This window comes from Meles meles, chromosome 1 (genome assembly GCF_922984935.1).
Source record: "Meles meles chromosome 1, mMelMel3.1 paternal haplotype, whole genome shotgun sequence".
Lineage (NCBI taxonomy): Eukaryota > Metazoa > Chordata > Mammalia > Carnivora > Mustelidae > Meles > Meles meles.
In genome coordinates this window covers 22,059,984-22,083,688 of record NC_060066.1, presented here as the reverse complement: position 1 = coordinate 22,083,688, position 23,705 = coordinate 22,059,984, and the positions used below count along the sequence as shown (strand labels likewise).

Below are 23,705 nucleotides of genomic sequence, written 5' to 3'. Positions count from 1 at the left end.
ATAGCCATTTCTTTTACAAAGTCCTTACTAATAGAATGTTCAGATACTTTTTAAAATGCAGTCCTTTTGTGCCTATCATCATTTTTCACATTCTTGACTTGCCCCCTACTCCCACTTTAGAAATGGAAAATAAAAGGTGGGAGAATGAGTTTATCTTAATTTTTCTTACATTTATGTCACTCAACATGTAGCTACTGAGCACCTTTCATAGGCCAATCATTAAACGCTGAGAATATAGGAAGTGAATAAAATACGCATACTCTCTTTCTACGGAGTTTGGATTCTAGTATGTGTGTAAGGCGAAGGGAAATCAGAAAGTAAACAAACAGAAAATTATATAGAACGTGGACAGTAATAAGTACCAAAGTCAGTAAAGTAGGTAGGCAGGCGGGTGCGTGTGGGTGTGTGCGCTGCATTAATTCTACCCTTAGGGTAATCGGGAAAGCTATTCCAATAAACCGACCCTTAAGGAGGGACCAACAGCAAATGAGGAATCCCTATCGGGTCACAGGTAAGCAGGCAAGGCGAGGAATTTCGTTTTTTTAATTCAAACCGCAGCTTTACCAATTCCAAGTGTATGCAACTAAACAAGTCAAACTAGCCCCTCTGAGTCGGCTTCCTGGCTGTAAAAGGATAATAATAGCGTAGACCTCACAGGCTTGTCATGAGGGCTAGCTCAGTAAGCAAGCTAACACAACACACGCGTTCTTTCAGGAATTCCAAGCACAGACTGAGACTCTAGAAAAGAACTCCGAGGAAGCCCAACAGCCTCACCGCACGAACACCGCCCCCTGGCACAAGTGCTACCGGTGATTGGCTACTCTACTCCTCCGTCCCGCCCCACAGGGGCGTCCGATCCAATCGCGGCCAGCTTTGTGCCGAGGTTAAGTTCCCAGGGGCCACCAAGGGGGCGGTCCCCGTGACGTTAGGATGACGCGTTACGTCACGGTGGGCGGAAGTCCCGGCCGCTGTTTTGAAATCAGGCCGCCGGAGTCTTTGAAGCTTCTTTCATCGCGGAGGCCGGCGGCGTCCCACCGCGGGACGAGTCCCCTGACGCTTACTCTCAGGCCCCGCTGGCCTAAGGCCGCAGCGTCGCCATGTCCACCCCTCCGTTGGCGGCGTCGGGGATGGCGCCGGGGCCCTTCGGCGGACCGCAGGCTCAGCAGGCCGCCCGGGAGGTCAACACGGCATCGCTCTGCCGAATCGGGCAGGAGACGGTGCAGGACATCGTGTACCGCACCATGGAGATCTTCCAGCTCCTGAGGAACATGCAGGTGGGAAGAAAGGCGCGCGCATTCCTGGCTGTGCGTGAAGAGAGCGGGATGCTTCTTGGAATAAAGGGGCGCTGGTTCAGTCGTTGTGTGGGGCCCCTGAGCGTCCGCGGGGCTGTTCTGGGCAAACCTTAATTATAGAATCGCCCCATTTGCATTCAGAAGTGTTCCCCAGTGATGCTCCTGTCCCCAAGATTCTGTGATGTGAAGGTGTTGTCCAGAGAGGACTTCTCCAAGACTGAGGCCTCATTTTCTACATTCGCCCGGATTCTCTAGCTTCTAGGCAAACTCTTGTACCTTTCAGGGTAAAGGTGGGTTTCTCACCATTTAACCGCATTAGACTGTCTTAGCTTTCATCTTGTTCTCAAGCAAAATAGTTTCTGAGGAGTTTCTCAGGAGTTGAAGAATTCAGATTCTGCTTATTTTTTTCTGCTAACATTTTTATTTCGGTATAAATGACATACAATTAAATGCATTTACATAGCTTTGACATATGCATATACTTAGGAAACCATCATCCACCACCACCACCCCAAAAAGTTTCCACATGCCCCTTTGAAATCTTTACTTCTGGCCCTTCCATCCGCAGACAACTTCTGATTTGCTTTCTGGCACCATAAGTTCGTTTGTATTTTCTAGAGTTTTGTATAAATAGAATCACACACTATGCAGTTTTTTGTTTTGTTTTGTTTTTTGTTTTTGTTTTGTTTTTTTGGGGTCTGGCTGTTTTGACACAGGATGTATCAGTAGTTCAGTAGTTCATTCCTTTTAATTGGTAGTGTTCCACTGTGTGACTATGTCACAGTTTCTGTAACTGTTCATCTGTTGATTGGCATTTGGGCTGTGTCCCAACTTTGCAGCCATTATAAATAATGCTACGAACGTCTGCCTAACAAATGTTTGTGTGAACACGTTTCATTTCTCTAGAGTGGACAGATGCCTAGGAGTGGAACTCTTGGGTCATATAGCAAATAACTAACATTTTAAGGAACTTTTCCAAAGTGGTCGCACCATTCTACATTCCCACCAGCAATGTTTGAGGGTCCAGTTACTCCTTATCTTGACAACACTTGTTAGCGAACGTCTTTCTGCTTTACAGATTTCTTCTCCCAGTCTGTGGTTTCTATTCTCTTCATGTGGCCTTTTGAAGAAAAGACATTTTAAATTTTGATGGAATTGAATTTATCAATTTGTTCTTCTACAGATTTTACTTTTGGCATCGAACCTAAAAAATCGTTGCCTCACCCAAAGTGACAAACTTCTTCAATTTTTTTCTTCCGGATGTTTTACAGTTTTGGGTCTATGATGAGCATTGACTTTATTTTCTTACAGATCCAAGTGCATTTTTTTTGCATTTGGATATCCAGTTGTTCCAACACCATTTTGCTTATCTTACTACTTTTCTTACTACTATGTGATGTGGATATCATTCTTGTGTTATGAGGGTTCTGCCAGAGAGGTGCAGTGACTTGTCCAAAGCTACTCGGTAACGGGATAAATTTGAAACCAGTTCTTCAGATGCTTTCAACTCTGATTTCAGTGGGTGCACCATAAAAGTAATTCTGGTGCGTTGAAATCTTAACCGTGTAAATATACCAGTTTGAAACACAATACAAAGGGGATCCAAAAGAAGATATGAAATCGTTAGCAGTCATTTTAAAAATTAATAGATTAATATCTAAAAATGATTAAAGTAGGATTAAATGATTTTTCAGAATTTAGTAAATATTTATTTTTACCCTGCTATATGCAAAGTACTGTATTAGGACTAGTAGATCTTACTGATAACATCTATCAAGTACTTTCCTTGGTCAGGCACACTATTGTAAGAATGGTTCTAAGAAGTCTTTTTACCCTCATTTTACAGTTAAGGAAATGGGCTTAAAGAGAGAACTAAAGAGGAAGAAATAAGAGAGGGAGACAAACCATATAGACTCTTGACTCTGGGAAACAAACTGAGGGTTGCTGAAAGGAAGGTGTGTGGGGGGATGGGGTAACAGCTGATGAGCATTAAGGAGGGCATGTGATGTGATGGGCACTGGGTATTATAAGCAACTAATGAATCATTGAACGTTATATCAAAAACTAATGATGTACTTACTATGCGTTGGCTAACTGAATTTAAATTTTTTTCTATTTAAATTTACCAATACACACATAACTCGTGGTTCTTCCTACTCTCTTTTTAATACTAACTTGCTGTCCAACACTTTGTATGATTAGCAGAGATACAATAATATTATATTATATATTTAATATATATTAAATTTATATTTTTGTATATTATATATACATAATAAATAAATATATATATAAATTTATAAAAGAACCAAACTGTTTCAACAAAGTATTATCAATAACTTGATTACATGTGGACATATATTCAAAACCAATTTGTAAGGGACTATGGTAGTTACTTCTTTGGGCCTCTTATGTTGTGAATTCTGTGGTTTAACTCATGTAAGACCATTTGAGGCGTGTCATAATTGGCTGAAAAAGAACAACAGTGTGACCCTTCATTTCTTAATACATTTTTAAACTATTAAAAAATTTTAAATTATCTTCTATATTATTCATCCAGAACGATAAAGTGCCATAAATGCAAACCACTGAGATTATTTCTAAGTGTTTGTTTTAGAGAAAATGGTTCTTTATTTTTTTAGGTCTCCATGAGCCTCTTGAGAATTTGATGAAAAGTATAGATTCTCTTCTGAAAAGAATGCCCATGTATATATTCTGAGTAAAATTTGAGGGTGGAATATTCTGAGAGGGAATTTTATTCAAGGATTGCGAGGTCCCAGGTTAAGAGTCCCTGAATAAGAAAATACTGCTTTGCTTTTGTTATCCTTTAAATCTTAAAAAAAAATTAAAATATAATCAGAATTCAGAAATTAAAAGAGGAAACATTACAGTGAACTTTATCCCTCCCATCCCTGTCTGCTGGCTGTCTAACCCCTTTCCACAGGCAGTGAATGTTAGTGCTTTTTATTACTATTCTTATGTATCCCTTCAGATAGTCTATGCACATTTAAGCAAAAGTGCATGTTTGTTCTTTCAATTTTTTTTTCCCTCTTTGCAACAATAATAGTGTATTATACACAACACTTTGCACCTTCCTTTTTTTTCCTTTTGGTGTATATTGGAGTTTATTCCTATCTGTCCAGAATATATTTCTTTTTCCTTTTAAAGTATATATACAGTAATACACTGAATGGAAATCCTGAAATTTATTCAACCAGTTCTCTAGGCATTTGGATTGCTTTTTTTTTTCTTTTTTTAGATTTTTACTTATTTATTTGACAGATCACAAGTAGATAGAGAGGCAGGCAGAGAGAGAGAGAGAGGGAAGCACGCTCCCTGCTGAGCAGAGAGCCCGATGTGGGACTCATCCCAGGACCCTGAGATCATGACCTGAGCCGAAGGCAGCGGCTTAACCCACTGAGCCACCCAGGTGCCCACATTTGGATTGCTTTTAATCTCTCACTATTAGGCCACAGTGAATAACCTCCTACATAAGTGTGCAACTATACCTGTAGGATAAATTCTTAGAAACAGCTTTGTGCTTCTGTAATTAGGTAAATTTTGGTGAATTGCCCTCCATGGGGGTTGTACCACCTTCTGCTACCATGTCCTAACCAAGACCAACAACCAGGCTCTGACTAATAGAGAGTTATATTTTTGGACCTTGGATCATGTGATAGATGAAAATCTACTTTCCATTTCTTCTAGTTTGAGTGAGTTTGAACATCTCTTCATATATTTATGAATCATTTATATTTCCTTTTCTGCTAGCTGCTTATTCGTATCTATATAGATAGATCAACTTTGTAAGATTTGGCTATTTCCATATCAGAAAAACTTGCTCTGTGTGATGGAACTTGCAAGTATTTTTCTCCAGTTTGTTGTTTGCCCTTTGGCCCTGCTTATGGAAGTTCTGCCATACATATGTACTTTTTAAGGCAGCTGAATTTATCAGTCTCTGAGGACTGTCATGTTCTCTGTCTAGTAAGGAACGACTTTTCCCATTCTATAATCAGAAAGATTTCTGGGTTTTGTTTCAAATTGTACATCTAAAACTTAGACGCATATGGAATTTATCCTTCTATAAAGTGTGAGGTATGGCCCCAGCCCTGCTTTTTTTTAAAAGGGTGAGTAATTCGCTTTCCGTCCTCCATTGATTTCAGATGCTACTTTATATAAACGAATCTATTTCTGCATGCTCTATTCCATTTGGCTGCCTGTCTTTTATGTAGTAATCCCAAACATTCTTACATTTATTGTGACTCTATAATGTGTTCACACTTGTTTCCAAAGTTTCCCTGGATGTCCTTATTTATTTTTCCACCTGTACTTTAGAATTAGCTTGATTAGTTCTGAGAAAAACCTGTTAGGGTTTTATTAGGTTGATTGAACCTAGAGAGACTTTACATCAGTGTGATGTTGAGTCTTACTAACCAAGAACACAAATCTCTTTTTTTGTGTCCCTGTGAAGTATTTTAAGTTTTCATCTATATTTATATAGATATTTATATAATAATAATTTATGTAATACCTATTCTCCTGCAGCTGTTTCAAAAAATAGAAACAGAAGGGAAACTTACAAACACTTTCTATGAAGCCAGCATTACCCTGATCCCAAAACCAGGCAAAGAGCTCATCAAAAAGAAAAATTTCAGACCAATATCTCTGGTGAATATGGATGCCAAAATTCCCAGCAAGATCCTAGCTAATAGGATCCAACAGTACATTAAAAAGATTATTCACCATGACCAGGTGGGATTAATCCCTGAAATGCAAGGGTGGTTCACCATTTGCAAATCAATAAATGTGATAGAACTAATCAATAAGAGAAGAGAGAAGAACTACGTGGTCCGCTGATTGATGCAGAAAAAGCATTTGACAAAATACAGCATCTGTTCTGATTAAAACTCTTCAAAGTATAGGGATAGAGGGAACATTCCTCAACTTCATAAAATCTATCTATGAAAACCCACAGCGAATATTCTCAGTGGGGAAAACCTGACAGCTTCCCCACTGAGATCAGGAACATGTCAAGGATGCCCACTCTTGCCATTATTTTTCAACATAGTACTTCTAGTACTAGAAGTCATAGCAACAACAGACAACAAAAAGAAATAAAAGGTATTCATATTGGCAAAGAAGTCAAACTCTCTCTCTTGCAGATAACATGATACCTTATATGGAAAACCCAAGGACTTGACCCCCAAACTACTAGAACTCATAAAGCAATTCAGTAATGTGGCAGGATACAAAATCAATGCACAGAAATCAGTTGCTTTCTTATACACTAACAATGAAAATACAGAAAGGGAAATTAGAGAATCAGTTTCATTTACTGTAGCACCAAGAACCATAAGATACCTGGGAATAAACCTAACCAAAGAGGTAAAGGATCTGTACTTAAGAAACTACAGAACACTCATGAAAGAGATTGAAGAAGACACAAAAAGATGGAAAAGCATTCCTTGCTCATGGATCAGAAGAATAAACATTGTTAAAATGTCTACACTGCCCAGAGCAATCTATACTTTCAATGCCATCTCAGTCAAAATTCCATCAGCATTTTTCAAAGTGCTGGAACAAACAATCCTAAAATTCATTTGGAACCAGAAGAGACCCTGAATTGCTAAGGAAGTGTTGAAAAAGAAAAACAAAGCTGGGGGCATCATGTTGCCTGATTTCAAGCTTTACTACAAAGCTGTGATCACCAAGACAGCATGGTACTGGCACAAAAACAGACATATAGACCAGTGGAACAGAGTAGAGAGTCCAGAGATGGACTCGCAACTCTATGGCCAAATAATATTCGACAAAGCAAGAAAAAATACACAGTGGAAAAAAGATAGTCTCTTCAGTAAATGGTGCTGGGAAAATTGGACAGCTATGTATAGAAGTATGAAACTTGACCATTCTCTTACACCATATACAAAGATAAACTCGAAATGGATAAAAGACCTCAATGTGAGACAGGAATCCATCAAAATCCTGGAGGAGAACATAGGCAGTAACCACTTCCACATCAGCCATAGCAACTTCTTTCAAGTCATGTCTCCAAAAGCAAAGGAAACAAAAGCGAAAATGAACTTTTGGAACTTCATCACGATCAAAAGCTTCTGCACAGCAAAGGAAATAGTCAATAAAACAAAGAGGCAACCCACGGAATGGGAAAAGATATTCAGGAATGACACTACAGACAAGGGGCTGATATCCAAGATCTATATTTTGAAATTTTTAAAGTCTACTAGATATTTTATCTTTATTGCTGCTTTTGTAAACGGCATCTTTTTCCTTTCTCATTTTCATTTGTTTCCATATTTGAACACAAAACTGTTTTCTCTATATTAAATTTGTAGCCACTCTTGATTACCTTTGTTGATAATAGCACCTTATCATATCATTTATATCATATCCATAAATAGCGATAATTATACTACTTCCTTTTTAATGTTTCAGCTTTCTCTTTTTTTTCTAATTGTTTTGGCCACTGCCTTCAGAACAGTGTTCACTTGTAGTATTCATGGTCTTCGTAGACTTCCTGTTCCATTCCTGACTTCAGTGAGGATGCTTTTAATGTTTCCACATTAATCATGGTAATGACTTTTTAACTGAGATAAATATATTTTATAGCGCTGGGGGATTTTTACTCAGTATTTTATACTTGTTTTAAGACGATATTGAATTTCAGCCTTTTGGTGTCAAGGGGTGTAATCATACATTTACAGATCTTTATTAGGATTCAAGAGTAAGATGATTATTGATGAGCTTTTCAGCTAAACAAGTATACTGCAGGTTTATATCAGGAGATCTTAGGCACTATTACAACGTATATTCTGAGAGGTACCTGGTCTCCCTCGTGTTCATTACTGTGCTATAGCTTCTAGATCAGGGAATTTGGAAATGATAGAAAAGAAGAAAATAATTATTCAAGCCGATCTCCCTGTTATATCTCCTATCAACTATATAGGCCTTTCCAGTCTTTTTTTCATGTTTACGGTTTATCTACTTGTAATGATAGTGTTTTCTGTTTTCTTTTTTTTCCAAGAACTGTACCATGCACCTTTGTTCACATTCCTACCCCATCTGTTTAGGGAAAAAAAGGAGTAAATTGAAGTTTAGAAAAACAAGCTGATCTTCTATTAGATAGTAGTTCGTATATTGGTTTTAAGGCACTTTAATCCTCAAGTTAAGAATATGAGTGAATGGCATCAGGGAAATACAAATCAAAACCACAATGAGATACCACCTCACACCAGTCAGAATGGCTAAAAGTAACCAGTCAGGGAATGAGAGATGCTGGTGAGGATGTGGAGAAAGGGGAACCCTCCTACACTGTTGGTGGGAATGCAAGCTGGTGCAACCACTCTGGAAAACAGCATGGAGGTTCCTCAAAGAGTTGAAAGTAGGGCTACCCTATGACCCAGCAATTGCACTACTGGGTATTTACCCTAAAGATACAAACATAGTGATCCGAAGGGGCACGTGCACCTGAATGTTTATAGCAGCAATGTCCACAATAGCCAAACTGTGGAAAGAACCTAGATATCCATCAACAGATGAATTGATAAAGAAGATGTGGTATATATACACAATGGAATACTATGCAGCCATCAAAAGAAATGAAATCTTGCCATTTGCGACGACGTGGATGGAACTAGAGGGTATTATGCTTAGCGAAATAAGTCAGTTGGAGAAAGACAACTATCATATGCTCTCCCTGATATGAGGAAGTTGAGAGGCAACGTGGGGGGTTTGGTAAAGGAATAAATGAAACAAGATGGAATCGGGAGGGAGACAAACCATAAGAGATTCTTAATCTCACAAAACAAACTGAGGGTTGCTGGGGGCTGGGGGGTAGGGAGAGGGTGGTTGGGTTATGGACATTGGGGAAGGTATGTGCTATGGTCAGTGCTGTGAAGTGTAAACCTGGTGATTCACAGACCTGTACCCCTGGGGTTAATACTACATTATATGTTAATTTTAAAAAATTATTAAAAAAAAAAGAATATGAGTGAATACTTACAATCAGAGCATCCCATGTACTAGAAAACGTGGTTTAAATATTGTTAATTCTAATGGTAGGATGATTTCACAGATCAAATTGTGGGAATAAAATGCTGTACAGAATATTTTGATGTACAGATATGTACAGAGAAAGGAATATTTTGTTCATGAGGTTCAGCAATGCACAAAAGCTGTATTTGGTTACAAGTTCTAAATAACAGTCAATTTCCATGTGTCTGTGATTTTATCATTTCAGTACATACTTTTGGCTTTTTTTTTTTATATAAAACTCCTGAATTAAAAACATACAAGCATCCAGGACTGAGCTACGATCGTAAGCAGTTACTTATAATAATTTATTAATGGCGCTCAAGTGCAGATTGATTTGCACCTCTCTCTCCTGCTATTGATTTCTTTTTACAGTAGAACTTTTGGTGACAGCTTTGTGTTTTAGTGCATGTCTTGAGCATCATAATTACCTTATAATTAAGGTATTTTGAGATTATTTTGCTATAGCAGCAGTATACTGTTCCTTTCTTCTGCCAAAAAGTCCTCATCTTTACTTTTTACTTTTCTTGTGCTGCTTCTTTTTCTTTAAACTCTATTTGGTTTTTAACTTCCCAGTTCAGTTCAGCAGCTTGCTGCCTTTTTGTAATAGCAATATGAAAACTGTGGTGTTATTTTTTTTATAATTTTTTATTTTTTTATAAACATATAATATATTATTAGCCCCAGGGGTATAGGTCTGTGAATCACCAGGTTTACACACTTCACAGCACTCACTATAGCACATACCCTCTTCAATGTCTATAACCCCACCGTCCTCTCCCTCCCCTCCCCCCACCCCCGGCAACCCTCAGTTTGTTTTGTGAGATTAAGAGTCTCTTATGGTTTGTTATGTGGTGTTATTTTTAAAGTTATAATTACTTCAAAAATTAGAGGGGAAAGTATTTCCACTGGTCGGAGAGGCCTATCGTGAAGTTTTCTCTGGGGCTGTCTTACAGCACCGAAACACTTCACGAAGGAGCTAACAAATGACTGAGTATTACTCTTAAATCCTTCAAAAATTACTCTTGATTAATTGTAAAGAACAGTTTGCTTTTACGCAGTACTTAAAAAGAATTTCTGCTTCGCTAGCTTTTACTTCTAGAAAATCTTGATTGTCGTTACTTCGTATTTTTCTTGTTTTTGTTTTGCCTGATCAGCTGCCAAATGGTGTCACTTACCATACTGGAACATATCAAGACCGACTAGCAAAGCTCCAAGACCATCTTCGCCAACTTTCTATTCTCTTCAGGAAGCTGAGACTGGTCTATGACAAATGCAACGAAAACTGTGGAGGGATGGATCCCATCCCAGTGGAGGCAAGTTGTAGTGGGAGAGGGAGGGTGAATGTAAGATGCCAGACATTTGGAATTTTTTCCTTTTTCTCCTTCTCTTTTCACAATATTTTCAGATTTTGATGTATATTGCTTATTTACTTTTGATGAGAGAAGAGGAAACTATGATATATATACATAGAATTAGTACTATCTTGTCACATTACTACTTTGTAGATTTGAACATCCAACCCTGTAGTGAATTTTTGTTGTAGGGAGGAAAGAGTGGTCTATGGCAGATTTTATTATTGCTGCCAGGGTCTAATTAATTAAATCAGTGCGTGATTTTTTTTTTTTTTTAGTAAGAGTTTTAATAGCATTGTAAAATACTCTTAAAATGGTTTTCAAGGAAGTTCTCTACAGATGAAATACTATGTTTTCATCATTATTAATTTAGACTAGCTTAGTGGAATCACTTTTGTTTGAAAATATATTTCTTAAACTTCATCTTGGGTTTATAGACATGTTTTATTTAGTTCACTGGGTATATGATATTTTTAATAGGTGGCCCTTTCCTATTGACAAGTTCTGTCTCTGCCCACAAAAGTATCAGGGAAGATTTGGATGTTTTCGCACTACATATGGAGGACAATTTCATGGGACAAGTGCTTCCGTTCTGTGTCATCAGCATGTAAGGGATATACAGAGGAAAGAATATACTGCAAAATGGCCTGAAAAGTAGTCAAAGATATAGGAGAAAGATAAAAAATGCGGGTGACTGTCAGATTCTGGAGAGGATGCAAGGAAAAAAGGAATGAAAATTGTCCAGTAGATTTTACTAGAGGAAAATTGTTGGTATATAGGAGCAGAGCTTTGTTGATATGTTTGTTAGCAACAAGAAGTTAGGTTGCAATGGGTTGAAGATTAAACAGCAAGGAACTGGAGCTAACAAGTGGATATCCATCTTTCAAAAAGCTTTCATAAAGAGAGGAAAACAGTAGATGGAAGGAGGGTTGGTGTCAAGGGTTTTGGGGAAAGGAAAGGAAAAAAGGGGAAAGGTAGAAAAAAGTTTAAATGAGAGACCAGACATGTTTAGGTTATAAAGGAAGAAAATAGTGGGGAGACGTTGGGAGCAAGAAGATAAATATTTAAAACAGGAGGATGAAGAAATCAGAACATGGGAATGGAAATTAATCATCTTCAGGAGGGAGGATAGCTCTGCATTGACAGGAAGAAAGTGTGGTTGTGATGTGGACAAGTTCATATTTGTCCCAAGAATCTGAAGAGGTTTGGCCAGATGACCCCTGCTTGTACCATTTGCTTACCTCTGGCCTGTTCCTGTATTGTCGATGTAAGATGGTAGAGACCAAATGATTCCTGAAATCTCTCTAACATTTATGAGGGGCTTCAAATAAACCTTATCATAAACCATACATATTTCATTATAATTCTGCTAGATGTTCCATTACTATATAAATTTTTTTCTCCTACAAAAAACTTTCTCCCAACTAAAAGAAGTTAAGACCTCTTAACTTAGAAATTTGCATGAACACTGAGGTTCTAGATAGCAAAGTAAGTGACATTTATATAATGCACATCCGTGAAGTTCTTTTCTTTCTAGTATAGATGAAGAGAAAAGCCTGTTCTATCAATGGACTGTAGGTTTTTTAGGGGCAAGTATCACATCTTATCATTTTTGCTGTATTAAATATTTGCTGATTAAATGGATAGGGTATTGCTTAACTGCATGTAACAACTAATGTTACAAGATCGATTTTGCAAAAGAAACCTGAAAATAATGTATAGTATGTACTGAAATGATAAACTTGTAATGCTGTTATTTTAGATCATCACCTGAATTACAATTTATTTATATACTACTAAAAGAAAAGGATAAAAATTAAACTTAATCAGAGAGACTTTGTATACCAGTGTAATTGGAAACTTTGCATCATTTTTCTGACTTTTAAGTCTTGTCTGTCACTCCCAGCAACTAATTCCTTATGTGGAAGAAGATGGCTCAAAGAATGACGATCGGGCCGGCCCACCTCGTTTTGCTAGTGAAGAGAGGCGAGAAATTGCTGAAGTAAATAAAGTGAGTTATTAGCCTGTGTATTTTATATTTCATAATTATGGATAAAAATTACTAGGGAGCCTAAGTAATTCAAAAACAGTTTGAATTCTAGAATTACACGAAGTTGTTTCTGTGGCAAATGTAACCTAGAGTATAACCAAGAACTGAAAAGGTAAGCAGAAATGCCGCTTGAATAATCAAAAGAGAGATCGTAGAATTCATGCCATAAAACTCTTAGCAAAGCTTCAGAGGCACTCAGACACAACTCATTTACTTTTTTCTTTTCTCGGTAGAATTCTAGGTTTCTGGCTTATAGCATATTTGGAGCCGCAAATGATAAAAATTTACAAATAGAAAATGTGAATATCTCAACACCTGAATAAGAAATTGAGAGTTATCAAAGCATTAGCCAACACCACCCTCCATCTTGCAAAAGTTCCTAACTTGAATGTATTTATTATAAATACTTTTGGAAATTTAGAAGATAATGTTCAGATAGTTCTTGTGAAACAAAGAGATACAAGGAAAGTTATCAGTTCATTCTATGGAAATATGGCCCACGCGTATCAAAACCTAACAAAGAGTACAATAAATTAAACTACCAGTCTCACTAACTCACTTACAAATACACACCCCTCTGCCACTGCTTTGATCCTAAAATTCTTAATTCTAGTTAATAGAATTCATCAGAGTATTAACAATCCATCGCAGCTGAAAAGGGTTTTTGGAGGTAGATGAGGATAATTTAGTTTATGTGTATAATATGTAACGTCAGTAGATTAAATTGGAAAAAAAATTTTTTCTCAGATCTAGAAGACATTTGATGGAATTCAAATGTTACTGATTCAGAGAACACTAACTTATTTCAGATAAATAGGCAACATTTTCATACAGGTGAAATAAAGAACTAGTTCTGTTAAAAATGGGCCTAAAATAAGATGCCTTACACCACTGTTTATTATTACTTTAGAAGCTATAGTCAGAACAAAAAGATAGGAAACAGAAACAAACTTTGGGAAACAGGGGTTATAGTATAGCACACAAGCTTGTTAAGTTTGTTCATAATATTAGAACTCAAGCTGGTTTAAGCTCAAAGAAAGTTGATTAACAACTAGAATCATTTAGAATTTGATAAAAGGGCTTGATATGAATGATACCATTTTCTTTATAATGCTGTAAACCAATGAGATTATCAATGATATATGTGAACTAAACTTATTATGATACATAAAAGAACTTTTGAATAATTAAAAGAACACAAAAAGTTCTTGTGTGGGCAATAAATATTCTAAAAATGCCAGTCTTGAGTATGAATTCTCTTGGAAGTACACAAAATAATAAGATTTTAGGGCAATACCAATGAAAAAACAAATCCAAACTGGAATTTTTATGAGTGTGAAACATACTAAAATATCAAAGAAAATGCTCATGAGAGTAATAAAACAGAACTCTTTGCTTCAAAAATTAAAACACAATGTGGAGAATATTATAAAAAGCAATAATTGTGAAATAATGGTATAAGAATAGACAGATTAGTAAAATAATGGCCAGAAAAATAGTCTTCCTCTTGTATATGAGAATTTATGTCAGAAAAGAGACTGTGTGGAAAATTTGTCTTTAAAAATGAAACTTTGCAGGGGTGGGGGTTAGGGGAACCAGGTGGTGGGTAATAGGGAGGGCACGTATTGCATGGAACACTGGGTGTTGTGCAAAAACAATGAATACTGTTACGCTGAAAAAATAAATAAATTTTTTAAAAAATGAAACTTTGGGAGGATATTATCAAGCTTTTATATTATACCCTATGTCAAAATTAATTCCAGAGTTGAAAATAGACCTGAAAAACAAAATATTGGAAAATTAAGAGAAAAAATGTATATCAAAACACAGGAGAAAGGAAAAAGCTGGATTTTAGAAAATTTTCATTTTTTTCATAAAAGGAAAAAATACAAATTAAGACTATTTCAAGCAAATTTGACAGTAGTGAATGAGCATAAAGAACTTACAGTAAGAACTTCGTAGGGAATGAGGAGGGGATTGGGAACTTTTATGTCTTGAAGAATAAATGGTGTTCAGTAGTCTAGAGATGAGGCATTCATTTCTTTTAAGTGTTACAGGTTTCTGTTGATAATCTATGCATTAATTCACAATAGATGTGCTCTGTTATTTTTCTCTGTAATAAGGATATTTTGTATAAGATACAGTGAAATATGTATATAAATAAAACAGTGTTATAGTGGTAACTTTGATTTCAGAGCATGTGACATAGTTCTCTATCATAGGAGATTTTATGCTATTTTAGGAAAAAAAGTCCATGTAAATTAAGAAAGACAAAATTTTTCTAAATATATGTTTCATTTCACCTTTTGTTTCTCTGAGTTCTTCCTTTTTTTTCCAGTATGATGGCTTAGAAATAACTCACTATTTTCTTTAATAGACCTTTCGTAGAATCAGAATAGAACAATACTTTGAGAGTGTATAATCAAAAAAAAAAAATCCCATTAGCTATTGATTTAGAATTTTGTGAAGGGTAAAATTGAAGGGTATAATTGATTCAAAGGAGAAGATGTATAAAAAAATTTCCTTCCCCACTTGAGGATTTAGCTTTCTTTCAGTCTCTCTCTTCTGGACCCACCTATATACTTTCCTCCCCCTGGTCTTTTCAATACAGTTATATCATAATTGGGGTTCAATAAATATTCTGTTTGTATGATTAAGGCACATAAATATTGTTTATTACTTAGCCACATAGTAAACTAGGGTCACATTTCCTTGAACAATTTTTTGTCCTCCTGGAGTTAATAATTTCTGTAATTTTTTAAAAAATTGTTGGTTCTTTATGCATCTGGGATAGCATCTCAGCGCTTTCTTCTGACTTTTCTACAGAGTCAAAATTATCAAGCAATTTAGTCTCCCTAGAGTCTTCCATCTTCTCGCTAGGTCTGATTAAATGCTCTCTAGGTGTGCTGTTCAGTACCGTGCTGGGGCTTCCTTCACCCCTTCTGTTGGCTTCACTGTGTCCTAGACCTCATATCTTCCTTTTCTTGGTTTCCTGCTTTATTGGTAAAGGACATACATCAGTGCCTTCTTCAGAAGGAATATATGGACTTACGTTGTAGTCTTCCCATAGCTGTCCACTTGATAGTTTGGCTGGCTATAAAATTCTATGTTGCAGATTAATTCCCTCAGAAGTTAGAAGGTGTTCTTCCATAATCTTCTCAAATAGGGTTTGGCAAACTTTAAAGGACCAAATAATAAATAGTTTAGGCTTCGTGGGACATAATGTGATCTTTGCTGTGATGGAAAAACCATCCTTAGCTCACAGGCCTTACAGAAACAGGTCATGTGCCATAGACTGCATCCCCTATCTACTTCATTTTGTTGTCTTTCCAGATGGAGGCTCTGAAAGATCTGATGAACTCTGATGCTTCATCGTGAGCCATTTATATTTAAGAATGAGACACTAGAAAGTGCTAATAATAACAGGTTTTGTGAGTGGACTTAATCATGTTGAGTTTGGGAAGCAAGTTGGCTTTTTTGGAGGGGGGAGACCCCCAACTATCATTTTCTGAGGGGTTTTTTTGTTTTGTTTTGTGTGTGTGTGTGTGTGTGTGTTTTTAAAGGCTGTTCAGTTTCTTCAGTAAAGAATCTTCCAGTGTCCTACACAGAGAGATATGTTCTTGTCTTCTTGCCTTCTGCTATACTGCGGGCACTGAATCCACAGCCATTGTGGTTAGTTTCACAGGAAACAAACCTTTCCTAATCCTTCGAGGTGAGGCAGGGCACAGGGAGAGAGCTCTCAGTCACCTGTTCATGAGGAGTAGGAGTGAGCACCTGGTGCTCTTGCTCGTCCCTGGAGCACTTTCAGCTGTTCCTCCAGTTTTTATCCCCGGGCCTCACCTGGAGCTGTTGCCATGGCACCCGTCTTGTCTCCATGGAGGAGCAGCCCTGTACTCAGCGGTGCTGTCCCTGAATCCACCTGGGCTGTAGTGTTCCCCCCAAGTCATTTACCACTCCCCTTCTACTTTTCCTCTTAAACTACCATCTTGCATCTGCTACTGTCTCCTTTCTGATCATTTTTCTCCCCATCGGATTATAGGTTTTTCCATTTCTCTCCTGCCGTTTTATTAGGGTTTTGAGAAAAAGAAGAGATAAACACATGTATTTAGTCCACAGTGTTTATCGGCAATAAGTTGGTATCAATACACAGAATAGATAGACAGTATTTCTGAAGATTTGTCTATTTATGGGATAAAAGCCCATATTTAGATTTTGTGTTCCCATTTATACTTAAGGCATTTAAGGACTCTTTCTTTGATTAAGTCATTTGAATCTGCTCATTTTGCTGTTTTAAGTGCTTCTAAGTTGGAGGTAATACTTGTTTTAGTTAACATATTGAATTTAAGGTTATTACAAAGAAGAAAGAATCTATTTAATGTTTTAATTGAACAGACTTAAAGCTTAGCCCTGTATTTCTGTAAGATTTTTTTTTTTTTTTAAGAGAATTTAGGGGGAAAGTATCTTGAGTAGCAGGGGAAGTCCTCATTTGATGGCCTCATAGCTCCCTCTTACTTCCTAGGAACTGTTAATATATTTTGAAACAGGACTAAAAAATTACATAGAAAACAAGAGGTTTTTAAAAAAAAAAAAAAAGGAGGGGGGGACTAAGAGTTGGTTAACACAAACTGAAATCCAAAAAATAAAAAGACAAAAGAGATTAAATAGCTAAAAACCATGCAAAGTGTTTTTTTTTAACCTGAAGATGTTTTTAACTCATTCCTTAAATAAAACATCGTAAATGTGAATTGAATGTAACACATATTTTGACTCTTAATAAAGTTATGTATAATTCTTGCTACTAACATTATTTATTCTTTTCTTCCAACTTTGTACTTCCCTTCTAGAAGATTAAAATATATAATTAGAAATTTTTATAGCACTGCGTAAGGTCATGACCAATGGATATATTTTTCTGCCTTGATGGCTCACACACCTGTATGTTTCTCTGAAGTATGTTTTCTTAGTAACTACCTGCAGATGGTAAAATGTTGTCCTAATCTATTAAATCACACAGATGCTACTAAAAATAAAAGTTTAAATTCTTTGATTTAATTTTCAACTACTTATCAATATCTGTATTCATAAAGTTAAATTTTTATATTCCTTTTGTCTATTTTTATCAATTCTCTTCCCTGTTACGCAGATTTTTTAAATTATTAGGTAGTGGTAGAACTTTAAGGTTCACAGCAATCTGAGCTAGTAACACACATCAAAGTAATTTGATACAGAATATTAAAATGAGTAATTTTTAAAGGTAGCCGTATATATATATATATTTTTAATACCAACAGACCATATTTAACTGGAAAACAAAGAACAAGCTTAAAAATGATTGCTAGGGGCATTTTTTTTCCTTGTTTGTTTTTTCTCTTCTGGGATTTAGAAAGCTTTTGATTTGGCTCTTGGGGGTTTTTTTTAATTGAATATTACAATATTCATATATTTGAGTACCTGCTCTGTGCCAACTCTCATTGTAAGTGTGGGAGGTTCTGCCATGAATCAGATGTGTTGTCTACCACTGTGCACATTTCCCACAAATGGATAAGTGTCTCCTCTGAGGATAGAAGACACAGAAGACTCTCAAGCAGCCCCCTTTCATGTACCCATTTGTTGTGATGGCTATTTACCCCCCAAAAAAACCCTCCCGCCCCAAAAGACACTGGAATTTAAATAAAAACTTTAAAAAACTCAGACCATATTTTTAATACATTGATATTTGCTTATTTTAAATGATTAAGTTGCTTTATGGACCGATATAACAGTAATACAATTGTATTCTTGGCATTCAGTTAAAAATACTCAAATATTTATTACAATATATGCATTATTTTCATTCTAAAAAAGCTGCATAAAATAAGTAGCTTTAGGTACTCCTCAGTTAACTTTCATTCATTTTCAAAATATCATTACATCTTTGTGTACTTAAAATTGTACAGAACAACACACTGAGAGTGTGTTTACTATTTAAGATATGGTCTGACTTCTAACAACATACCACCAGTACCTACCATAGGCCATGATATTTGGGGGCACAGAATTTTGTCATCAGTATTTGATAAAAATCATAAGATTATAGGATGTCCTAGTTCCAATAGTCAGATTTTTGGCTAATTTAAATACTTCTCATTTTCTCTTCATACATTCTGGAATCTATAAACCCTAATACTCAAAAAGACTAAACACTTGTTTGGGACTGTATATTTGAAGGGGATTAGAATGAGTTCTGTTTTGCTTAAACTCTTCTCTTTTGTTGATGGAAAAATGAAAGAGGTATGTGGGTATTTTGTACAGGGCTGACATATAATTGAGTCCATGCGCTTAGAAAGTAAAGCATTTTTGACCAACGGTCACAGACTTTATATGAATATTAAATTACATGGCACGATAACATAAATATATTTTTTAAGTGTCTGCTCTATTACACATTCGCCTGTTAATGTAACAAATTAGGCACAGCTGATGGGTTTTGATAATAGCAGCTGTCAACCTCTGTTAAAATCAATCAGGGGCAAGACTGTATATATTAAATCCTGTATCATGTCATGAAAATTTATTTACAATTTAACCACTAATAAGCATAACTGTCAGCTTTGCTGTTGACAGTGTCATGATGTGTTTTGGCTCTAGGTATCTTACTTGTATGCTAATTTTTTAATTTAAAACTTTGTGGCATCTTTGAGAAAAACTTTCCAAGTGCTGTAAAATACATATTTTTTAAATTACTATTACCTAGAGTTGAATATTACCTTGAAAATACCCTACACTTTTTATTTCTCTTACTTAATTCTTTTAAGAATGAGACTAATTTTTTTAAACAAGTATATTAGAATTTATATTTCCAAATGAGTATTATTTTAAAAGCAGTCCTATTGGTTAAATGACCCATTTATGCCAGTGATACATCCATTATGGAAACCATTGGACCGGTTTTGGTATTGACTTTAAAGTATATTTTTAACTACACAAAAATATAATTTTATTGCTTCTAAAATTTATACTGAAAATTGACCACTGAGCTTATTTCACTAGATTTGGCCTTTGAATGGTTTTCAGTTTTTAAAATTTAAATCAATCCTCCTTCTTCTTTTCCATGGACACAGATTTTCACCACCAAAATGATTCAGGAGAATCTCTCCCACACATTTGTCCAGTTAACCTGTCTCATTCAAGATTAAATCCTATTTTTTCTTCGAGAATTTTAATGGGTCCCTATTGCCCACTACCAAGCTCAAGTTTCTCCCCCTTCCACTATTGCTGACCACCAGTTTTTTTAGGCCCTGTGTTTGCTGACCCTACCAGTAAGAGGCAGTGTTTCTCTTTTTGGGTTACACAGCATCGGCATTACCAGGTTATACAATCTGGTTATGTGGGCATTATCTTCCTCCTCCTTGATGCAGACTTTCTTCAAGGCAGGGACTGTTCCTCATTCATTTTCCTCTCCTCACAATGCCTAACCCAGAGCCTGGTACATAATATACCCTCAGTAAATGTAGAACAGAAAGTGTTACAGGCTTAGAATTCCATTCCAAAGAAAAGCTGTGAAACTTTAAAGTTTAAGTGTATTCAAAGTATGTCAAAAGGTACCAATTCAAATAAGACTTCTTTTTTTTTAATCTCATATTGTTTCTCTTCCTTTTATTCTTACTCAGTAGCTCTTTTCCATTCTTCCTAAAAAGTTAGGTTTGACAGGGAGGTCGCAGGAGCTGCGGGCTCTCACAGCTAGCAGGGCAAGTGATGGCGCACTGGGACGGGCAGCTGACTCTGAACCGTGTTGACGCCAGTAATTAGTTCACTCAACTAAACGTAACTGCTTTTCAGCACATGTGTCTGCATAACTGACTGTCCTCTTAGGTCTGGGTGTACACAAAGTAGAACCGGCAGGGGCCCCGTAAGTTGTACATGATGCCATCTCATGAGAAAACCGAGGAGGAATTTTAGAGGCAAAGTTAGAACTGGGACTGAGGTTTCCAGCCCCCCAGGAAACGGTAGAGCGCCTCCACTCTTCCAGCCGTCTCTGTGCGGGTACCCTTGCCGGCTGGCAGAAGGATCCCTCTCTGGCTCTCTAGGATGCAGAGGACCTCATGGGCTTGGTACTGGCCATCTGGTCATCCCTCATCTCACCCAGCTATGAGGGTCCATTTGATTAGCTTCTGCACACAGTGGCTTCAGTAACTGCCACATACTTAAGTATCTGACAGCAGAGCCCAGAAGATGGGCCCTCTGAAGGCTGAACAAGGAGACTGGGTCACAAAAACTCCAATGGTATCTTCCTCCCTGAAACAGGGTGAAAAGGAGCTTCACGAAACGGTACACTGTGCATATGCCTGTTGTCTTATCTGTGTTGTACTAGTTATCTGTACTAGTTCCCTTCCCAAATAGGAATCAAATTTAATACTGAACATTACAACTTATGTAAATTGTTTTTCTGTTTTCCAGTAAGAGTTTCTTGGTCCTTTAAGCTACTTCCTATTACTTCTCTAACTCTAGATAAAATAGGAGTAACTTCCTTCATCTTAGTTGGCTCTTTAATGAAATCGAAATGAAGATTTTTTGGCCTCTCTGTAATGAACATATATACTACTTTATCTGGAGGTATTTTAATATAGTATCTTTAGAATTATCTAATGAACGATATTATTTCCTAATGTAATGTTTCTAAAAGGTTAGTGAATATTATTATTATTCTAATAACTAGTAAGTACTCTGACCAGAAGTTGTCTGTTTTGTTTTACCTAAGCAGACATTGGCCACATGGGATTTGAAGGAAGGATGCTTAAAGAGAAGTTTATAAACCGTGGTCTGGTAGCAGCCCAGATACAGAGACACAGAGCTGTGGGCCGCGGGCTGTGGGCTTTCAGGGAATCCAGCATGTCTCAGTTTGTGAACAAGACTGTGCCGCTGGGTCTGTAGTTTTCGGAGTCATAAGTGGATCACACTTCATGCTGTGGCCAGTGACTTCTGCCACATTTTTGAAAGCCCAGTTGCATCCGGGATTTTCTTTTCATACAACTTTATTTCCTGTACTGACAGTTTTTTTGCATTCGGTGTCTATGAGGAACATTCGTTGAATGCTTCCTTAGATGCCAGGCCCAGTTTGCACAGTTATGTCATTCAAATGTTTTAATCCTCTTAGCAACTTTTGTGAGGTAGGTTCAGTTATTATCACTTCTTTGATGTGGAAACTGAGGCACAAAGAGGTTATGTAATTTGGCCAGCATCACACATTTAGTTACTGACGGAGAGGAGTGTAAACACAGAGAGAATCTGATTCTAGAGGTTATGCTCTTGACCATTATGTCACACTGCATCTTGGAAAACCTCTGTCTTGGGTTTTATAACAGTGAAATGTTTAACTTACTTTCTTTTGATGGTGGGAGTGGAGGCAGAAAGGAAGGGTTAGGGGCTGAAGCAGAAGCCTCTGTGGGCTGAATTAGAATTCAGTTTGTCTTTCAGAGAGTGTTTGCGGCCAGAAAAGGATCGAGGCCTTCCATGTTAAGGAAATATTCAACTTAATTTCTGTCTGGATCATTAGAGTTCTAACTTATGACATTTTAATCTTCATAACTTCATGGTCTATAATTCATGAAACATTTTTGATAAATTCTCTTGTTTCTACAGAAACTCAAACAGAAGAATCAACAGCTGAAGCAAATTATGGATCAATTACGAAATCTCATCTGGGATATAAATGCCATGTTGGCAATGAGGAACTAAACTGATATTTAAATTTCCTGCTTTACTTGTTATGCCATTCCCCACCCCCAAGTGTTTTTTTCCCTTTGAAGAAGATTATTTATCTGCTTCTGTTCTACTCACTAGAATTAAAGTTCCTATTTTTACATTGTAATTTTACATTAAAGTATTCATTGGCAGCTTTTTTTAAGCTATTGATTCTATGAAAGATTATTATAATAAACTTTGATAGGGCTTATGTTTTGGTTAATTTTCATGAATTGAACTTTTTAAGCAAAGTAATTAAGTTTTGGAAATAAATTTTTCAATTTGATCAATGGTTGTTTTGCTCATTTTATTACCCTTTTAGGAGACTTAAAGGTTTAAACATTTTTGCAAATGAAAATATCAAGTACAGTCTATCTGTGGTACAAACTAATTAAAATTAAACATGTAAGTCTCCATTTCAGCTCAATTTTTTTTAAATGTAGAGTCTGAAACAGGGTAAGATGAGAAATTAGTTAACCTGTATATTGCTATAAATAGATGAAAATCACCTTTACCGTGTGTTTCTTGTGCTGTGTTTCATTTAACTACAATGACCTGTCTCTAACAGGACAGAACGAAACCATTTGAGTCTGGCACAAACTGAAATCACAGCTGTGTGCTTCTGTGCTCCCTGCTTTAGCCCAAGAAGCAACACCCAGAAGCAACACCCAACCTGATTCTTCAGGTTCACCCTAAAGTAATCTTGAGCGCCTTTTGCAAACAGTAAATTTTTAAGAGTTTTAAACGCGATAGCGCTAAATGACAAGGGCTTTTGTAGACTGTTGTTGGTCTATCCCACGCCCTTCACAGGTCTGCCTACAGGAGCTAGTCTCTCCCATCATAATGCATCCTCATGGAAGGGATTCAGATCCTCAGACTGATCCAGAAGCCCCTATCTCTCTTGCCTGGCTCTGACTCGACCATAAATACTGCTATTCAACTTCTCCTGTATAAGGACACAGTTTCTCGGGAAGGTTACACGAGCCCCTGGAAACCAGCTTTCTCTGGGGAGGGGACCCTGGGTGGTTGAGGATGAGGGTAAAGAAGATGCTTACTTCTTCACCGTATGCCCTTTGGTACCTTTGAAATTTATGGCATGTGAATACTGCCTATTCAAAAAATAGGTGAAATTTCATTTTAAGTTATAGAGATTCCCACTTATACCAAGCAGAGGCATAAGAGAGTAAGCCTAACCGTGTGCACGGGCATCGTCAGACCCTCTAGTTTACATCCGTCAAA

General features: G+C 36.7%; 1 protein-coding gene across 2 annotated transcripts; it reads left to right on the top strand.

The window, feature by feature from the left end:
• The first annotated feature begins 958 nt into the window (after positions 1-958).
• On the top strand, positions 959-22,755 carry MED30 (mediator complex subunit 30). Of its 2 annotated transcripts, none has more exons than XM_045989512.1 (4): positions 959-1,274; positions 10,499-10,657; positions 12,603-12,711; positions 22,365-22,755. In XM_045989512.1, the coding sequence occupies exons 1-4, from the start codon at positions 1,098-1,100 to the stop codon at positions 22,463-22,465; spliced, it is 546 nt and encodes a 181-aa protein (XP_045845468.1). In that variant the 5' UTR covers positions 959-1,097; the 3' UTR covers positions 22,466-22,755. The 2 variants fall into 2 exon arrangements, with proteins under 2 accessions (XP_045845468.1, XP_045845554.1); XM_045989598.1 differs by having other exon boundaries at positions 12,603-12,707; positions 22,365-22,746.
• Positions 22,756-23,705: the final 950 nt, after the last annotated feature.